This window comes from Aspergillus stella-maris (assembly GCF_047715825.1).
Source record: "Aspergillus stella-maris strain CBS 113639 unplaced genomic scaffold BDV14scaffold_27, whole genome shotgun sequence".
Classification (NCBI taxonomy): domain Eukaryota; kingdom Fungi; phylum Ascomycota; class Eurotiomycetes; order Eurotiales; family Aspergillaceae; genus Aspergillus; species Aspergillus stella-maris.
Genome location: NW_027396821.1, coordinates 369,603 through 376,361, shown reverse-complemented (window position 1 = coordinate 376,361; position 6,759 = coordinate 369,603). Strand labels below are relative to the sequence as shown.

The window sequence follows — 6,759 nt, the reverse complement described above, 5'->3', positions numbered from 1 at the left end:
ACCACATGCTCCAGAAGCTCCACTGCCTGCTTGATCTGTCCATTGGCTTGATATGCACGCGCGAGTTCATGCTGAGAAGCAAGTCGATCGGGGTGCTCTTTATTAAATTGCCTTTCATGCCAGTCACAATGTTCTTCGAGGTACTTAACGGCTTCTGTTGCTCGGCCATCCGCTAGAAGGCACATTGAAACCTTATAAAGTAGCTCGTACCTGAGCCCATTACCCTGGACTCTATCCTTGCCTAAAAATCCTAGTGCGTGGGGTAAATACGTCTTCCACAAGTCTCGGTTTGTATGATTATTATTAGGGAAGATCTCTTCCAGCCTTGTAAGAGTCGTCTGGGTCCACTCAGACAGACAATCATTTTGCCTTAGCCAATTACGCGTTGCAAGATGAACTAGTCGATGAAGATCAAATGACTTGGTAGGCCGCCGGGTCACAAAGGCGTACCCCTCCAGGACCCCGATGGATTCGACCCACGCCTTATGGGATGGTGCTGGTGGCAGAAGGGTCTCCGGAATCTCTGTCGGCTCGATGCATGCCATAAAGCATAGGATATCAGTAGCGAGGGGATTGGTACGCTGAACTCGTTCGAAAGAGATAAGCCAGGTCGTGGCCACCGGGTTTGTAGTATCGTGGGGTCGCCAATCGTCCCCAAATTCCTCACTTAGCAGGTCGATCACCTCTTCCTCCTTCGCGAGTAAGAGCGATAGGTACTCCGAAAGCGTACTTAGACAGTTCTCATTGATATAAGAAGCAGCCTGTACAATTCCCAACGGCAGGTATACCAGCTGCTTAAGAAGCAGCGCAGCTTGGTCTCTGTCTTGCAAGAGAGATTTATCCACCAGACGTTCGCGCAGGAGCTCGAGCGCTTTTGCCTCGTCCATCTCTGGGACTGTGATCACATCTTGCATCGCGAGCTTGGAGGCAACTTTCTTAAAACGGGTGGTGAATAGCACGCTGCCTGTCTTGCTCCATGGAACATAGTCGCTCAACCGGTATGGCTTGGTGTTGCCTTGGGACTTGCCAAACCACATGTCGATGTCATCCGCATTGTCGAATATCAGCAACCATTGACCCGCGCTACTGTCGCAGAGGTAGTCCTTGACAAGCTTCTTGGCATCCGCTCCCTCTTCCTCAAGTCCTGGCAACTGTAGCTGCTTGGCAATGTGAAGATATGTTTGTTGGAGAATCTCAAAGTTTGTAGCTGGGATCCAATAAATTGAGCAGTCTGGTCGCGACTGCTGGGTTTGGTACGCAAATTCGAGTGCAATCTGTGTTTTACCAACACCACCAAGGCCGGTGATTGCAACCTTGTGCTGGCGGCCTGGGGAAAACAGCAGCTTTTCAAGCTGACTAAGCTGTCCACCACGGCCGACAAAGCCTTCGTTCTTTGGAAAAGGAATATTCCTGAAAACAAGATGGCTGGCTGACAATTTATCAGCGGGACATAGACTAGAAATACTTTTCAGAGATTCCAGAAACTTGACTCACCTTCGCGGCTTTCAGGCACCCAGTACTGCAAGAAAGCTTTTGCCACCGAAGCTCCAGTCGCGGCTGCGTACGCCTGCCACAGCTTGTTCTTGTGGCTATCGGCATAGTCACACACGCCCTTGATGATGATACATGGGATGTTGTCCCATACCCCTGCTCCCTCCATTTCGAATCCAATGACCTTCTCACTTCTGGCTATTTCATCTCGATGCTCTCCAGACTTCATCACCGTGTCGGCAGAAGCAACTGGTCCAATATATATCAAAGGTTGATTGGCTCCTGAAACCTCTCGACATCGGATTTGTTGACCATTATCACAACCAATCTCGTCACAGTCCCTTCCTAACGCCTCCTCACAAACTCTTTCTGGTGAGTCGCTTTTAAAGCAGGAACACTCGGCAGGAGAAGGGTGATTATAATGTTTGTGAAGGTAGGAAGCCTTGAAAAGGACATCGCTGACTCCGGGATGACTCCACCTCGCCGCTCTTTGCTGGAGAACTTGAAGGTATTTCTGTGTCTGGTTATTAAGTTCGCTGCGGGAATTCTCAGCACGGAGGCCGTTTAAAAGTGTCCGAATCTCTTGAACTGGCCTCCCCAGCGTGTCTTTAACACTAGTCTTCCTTCGATAACCATCAGCGTATTGCCTGCCGAAATCATATTCGATCACCGAATCGCTGATAATCACATCACCTAGGAATATCTCTCGATTCTCAGGCGGAGAAGGCGCACCCCCACAAACACCAACAACTAGAGCAAGCTTGACGCCCCTGTAGCTGATTTTCAGGCTAGCTGCAACACCTGCTGCGCTTCTCTTTCCCATTTCTGGCATGTAGCACAAGACCACGTCATGTTTGCCCAGGCTTCCATTTATGTACGCATTTGTATCGCCTGGTGCTTTGCCGTAGTGTTTTCCGAGTCGATCATAATGTTCATCGAACAGGGCCTCAACAGCCTCAGCCTCAAGAGGAAGGGCACAGATGATCGCAATTGCAAAATCGTTGCGGTTCTTTGGTCGCATTTTTGGAGAACCTGCAAAGTGTATTTGAAGATTAAGGTAGAGCTTGCTGGATACCTGCGCCCCGGCTATGATATGAAGGCGTCAACATGAGGGTGAGCAGAGCTAAGATCGTGAGACAGATGAGTGTTGGTGTCTGCAGCCTCACGCTTGTAATCACCAATCACAGGTGTGCATTAGCCGCTCGATGGAGGGGCAGCGCGGATGCTGGCACAGCATGCTGCTGAATGGGACAGTAAGTGATAATTCTATCAGCTTCGCCATGAAAGCTGATTTTGTAAGTAGGAAACGTCTATGGCCAAATTCGACTCGCACTGGTGTCGAGAGCGGGTCCACCCGTTCCATGCTTGCTCAGTTAACTATCAGTTGAGCAAGCATGAATCTTAGAGGGAAATTAAGGATCACCCGGGAATCACGTTAAGCGGCCATACCGGCCACTCAATAATAGAGAGTATCCATCGCTTCCCACAGTTTCCTGGTGTCTCGTGCCGTCCATTCAAACCCTACCTGGTTCGATTTGAGACATATAGTATAAGTTAAAGCTCAGGCCAGCAGTCATAGACTACCCTTCATATGAAGTCGCGTTAGTGGTTGCAAAGACAGACGCCTTGGACCATAAAACGAACTCCGTTGTGTTGGCTGCAGTGAGCTGTGCTACCTGAGCTAGACGTACACCTACATCATCAAGACAATAAAACGTAGTATTGACGTGACCAATCCTTAAGTGCGGGCTATTTAAGGATCCAGGGACCGTTTTGAGAACTGATACATGGCACTGTCGAAACTTTGTAACATTATCACTATTGTTCGCTGCAGGAGAGAAACGAGCATTGGCACCGCGGCATCATTCTTGGCCTTTCGGAGACGCGGCCATAGCAATACAAAACCTGGCCCATCACAACTGTCAAATTCAATCACGTCCATCAATACTTTAGCTAGATTGCAAGCGGCTAGATTAATCGACTTCAACGCAACTCGCGTAGTCTGGAAAGCTGACGTATTGGAACATAGACTCTAGTCTCAGAGGCGACTCTCATAATGAGACACAGTAGCGCCGGATTGAGCTGCGATCCTTGCTGACCGACGAGAAAGACATGCAGGATTTCATGTTTCTATGAGAGCAAGGGACTTTTAAAGTCCTTCGCCTCCTATCTCTCTTCTCTTCTCTCGTCTCTGATAACACATTCTGTGAACTTTAGGAGCAAACATCTTCTTTTAGTCTCAGCTAGACCCAAACACGGCAAACTGAAAAGACAACAAGCCGATCTTATCATTTCGAACAGCTCCCTCCACACCGCGGGATCACCGCTAAATCCGCCTAAATGGCCTAAACCCTTGATCTCCGTCCCGGCGCGCACGATGAAAGTCCTGCGCCCTCCAGTCTCTGTCTCCTTTGCCGGGATCTCTGCCATCAATCTGCTCATCCGCAGAAAACCCAGTTCTATATGGCAGGCTGTTTGTGACCGGGACCGGGGCCAGGCTCCTAAGCCGTTTCCGCCCTCCGTTAATTCGGGCGTCATGTACTCGCAACCAGTCTGCGTAGATTTCCTCATCTACTGATTCAGCATTGGCCAGCTGTGGAAATTGAGGCCATTGTGCACCTGGAAACTGGGCCGCAGAATCTTGATAGTGCGGGCCGTGCGGAAAAAAATGCGGTGCGCTTGGATCCAACTTCCGAGCGCCGCGAGCAACTCTATCTTCGCTTATCCTTGCAAAAAGGGTGTCAGTACCCCAGGGCAGGCCCTGACCATTATATCCCTGTTGGTATTGAAAAGGCACCGTCCCACCAACGAGACCGAGTCTCCGTTGATCGCCCTCCACTTTGGCCAAAGCGTCACGGTCTAGATTTGGGTTGCGGTAAGCATCTGCTGAATGCATCATGGGAGTGTACATTTGTTGAGGCATTACGGGCGGGAAATCGTCTTCTGGAAACCATTCAGGCTCAGGGACGAAATGTTGGACTGGTAGGCCACCTATAACATACGGGGCTTGAAGCCCGTTGCAGGCGCAGAGTGGTTTATTCTTGGTAAATGGCTCGCCGCAGACGTAGCAGAATACTGCGCCGCATCGACATCTAGAAGGGTATCTGTCAGCTTAACTACTCAGTCAGGGCAAGGGAGGTAGGTGCCCAGGTTGGGTACACTCACTGTATTGCCGAACATCCGCTAACTCGCTCTACCATGCTCTGGCAAGCCCAGCACTGTCTCCACCCCTTCCTCTTTGCTGTTTCTATCAGCGCCTGCTGACCTTTATCCTCAGGACAGTCGTTCTCGTGGGCCTTGTTCCTGCAAGCTATGCACGTCATGGCACCGCACTCGGGACATACCGCGACATCGCCCTCGACATACTCGGCGCAAATAAACGCCGAGCATCCACTGCAATACATCCTATCCTTTGCGTCATGCTCGGCTTTTCTCTTGATGTATTTCCTGAGTGTTTCTTCGTCCAAAAACGTCCGCACACTCTTCAAGGGGATCGCGTCGCAGCATCTCGGGGGGAATTTATTTTCGTTCTTGAGAGCGGTATCAAATAGTCGTTTGAGGCAGGCTGCGCAGTAGGTATCGCTGCATGGGAGGATTGCTACCTTGGTTATTCTATATGTGTCGGTGCAGCCCGTACACGTGCGGGTGCGGTCAGGTTGGTCTGAGGATGAGTCGTTGGTCTGTCCCATGGCCATCTTGCCAAACTTGGAATTGTACCGGAGGTCTTCTGTCTTCGGGAACGGCTAGTTGGTTAGGTTGGTTGGGCGGTCGCGGGGGTTATCGAGTTGGACGTGGTTATATGGTGTGTTGTAGCATATGCAATCACATGCTCACTGCCTAGGATACATGAAGATGGAATGAGTCAGTGTGTGAATTTTCAGCATGAATGTAAAGTCCCACGCCCCATGACACCCAACCCCATCTATACAAGCACTCCGCGCCAATCAAATCCTCAAGGAAAAGCATGGTGAATTCGGTAGTGAATGTAGGCGTAAGCCATGTTCCTGACAGGACGATTAAACTTTTCATGTACGGATAAGAGTTCCTCATCCTGGCCGGACCTGGATTCAGGATCTACTTCGGCTTGCCTAGTTAGTCAAGCCTCACTGGTTAGGAAATAGGTCGTCCCAGGAAGCCCTAACCGGCCCCAAAGTCAACTCCAACTGGCTCGGAGACTTAACGCGGACAATCTGCGATCCCCCCGACCTCCTGACAAATGATCCTTCCACGGCCAAAGCATACTTACAAATGATTAATAACCCGCATCATGGATATAAAGTCGGATATAAGACATCAAATACCCATCTGAAGCAATACAACCAAGCACCCAACCAAGCACCAAAATGCCCACGCACATCGCCCTCGCCGGCGCAACAGGAAACCTCGGCCAGCCCATCCTCAACCACCTTTTAGACAAAAACTACACCGTGACCGTCCTCTCTCGCAAGAATGGCAGCTCGTCAAAACTCACCCCACACCCAAACCTCACAATCAAGCAAGTCGATTTCACCTCTGTGCAGTCCCTAACAGACGCGCTAAAAGATCCAACCCCTCCACAAGTCCTGGTCTCCTGTCTCGCGACACTAGCAATCGGGTCTCAAAACCCGCTCATTGATGCCGCGGTGGTGGCGGGCGTGCAGCGTTTCATACCCGCTGAATTCGGGATGGATTCGACCAACCCGCTGGCGAGGGCATTGCCAGTTTGTGCGCCCAAGGCAGCGACGCAGAATTATCTGGCTGAGAAGGCCGGTTCCAATGCGGGTTTCAGTTGGACAAGTATTGCGAACGGGCTGTTCCTTGACTGGTGTCTTGACGCAGGGATTATTCTGGATTTCGGCTCGCAGTCTGCGATACTTTATAATGGGGGCGATGTGAGATTTAGCGCGACGTTATTGAGCGACGTTGCGAGGGCCGTGGTCGGTGTTGTTGAGTGTCTTGACGAGACGAGGAATCGGGTTGTTTATGTTCAGTCGGCTGCTGTGACGCAGAATCAGCTACTGGGGTATGTGAAGGAGAGGGATGGGAAGGATTGGAATGTTACTGTCAAGGGGACAGAAGAGGTTAGAAAGGAGAGTCTGGACGAGATGGCTAAAGGTGAACAAGCGGATATTGATGGCGCAATGCTGGGGTTTTGTATTGTTGGATCGTGGGATCCGGAGTATGGATGTGACTTTTCGGGACATTTGGACAATGAGTTGCTTGGGATGAGGGAGTTGACTGAAGCTGAGCTGAGGGGGGTTGTAGGAGGTTTTATGTAAAATAACTGCA

The 6,759-nt window shown here is 50.5% G+C and overlaps 3 protein-coding genes across 3 annotated transcripts in view; 1 reads left to right on the top strand and 2 right to left on the bottom strand.

The window, feature by feature from the left end:
* Window positions 1-2,512, bottom strand: part of BDV14DRAFT_189795 (purine and uridine phosphorylase) — a gene marked incomplete at both ends in the record, with an annotated part of 3,104 nt that extends 592 nt beyond the window's left edge. The window contains 2 exons of the mRNA XM_073771249.1: window positions 3-1,429; window positions 1,495-2,512. Of these exons, the coding sequence (XP_073628227.1) occupies window positions 3-1,429; window positions 1,495-2,512 (2,445 nt within the window). The remainder of the gene's footprint in view (window positions 1-2; window positions 1,430-1,494) is intronic.
* A 1,305-nt stretch (window positions 2,513-3,817) lies between these two features.
* BDV14DRAFT_200240 (uncharacterized protein) lies at window positions 3,818-5,186 on the bottom strand (the record flags this gene model as incomplete). The annotated part of the gene is made up of 2 exons (XM_073773467.1): window positions 3,818-4,583; window positions 4,657-5,186. The coding sequence occupies 2 exons, from the start codon at window positions 5,184-5,186 to the stop codon at window positions 3,818-3,820; spliced, it is 1,296 nt and encodes a 431-aa protein (XP_073628226.1).
* A 648-nt stretch (window positions 5,187-5,834) lies between these two features.
* BDV14DRAFT_200239 (aromatic alcohol reductase) lies at window positions 5,835-6,749 on the top strand (the record flags this gene model as incomplete). The annotated part of the gene is made up of 1 exon (XM_073773466.1): window positions 5,835-6,749. The coding sequence occupies one exon, from the start codon at window positions 5,835-5,837 to the stop codon at window positions 6,747-6,749; it is 915 nt and encodes a 304-aa protein (XP_073628225.1).
* Window positions 6,750-6,759: the final 10 nt, after the last annotated feature.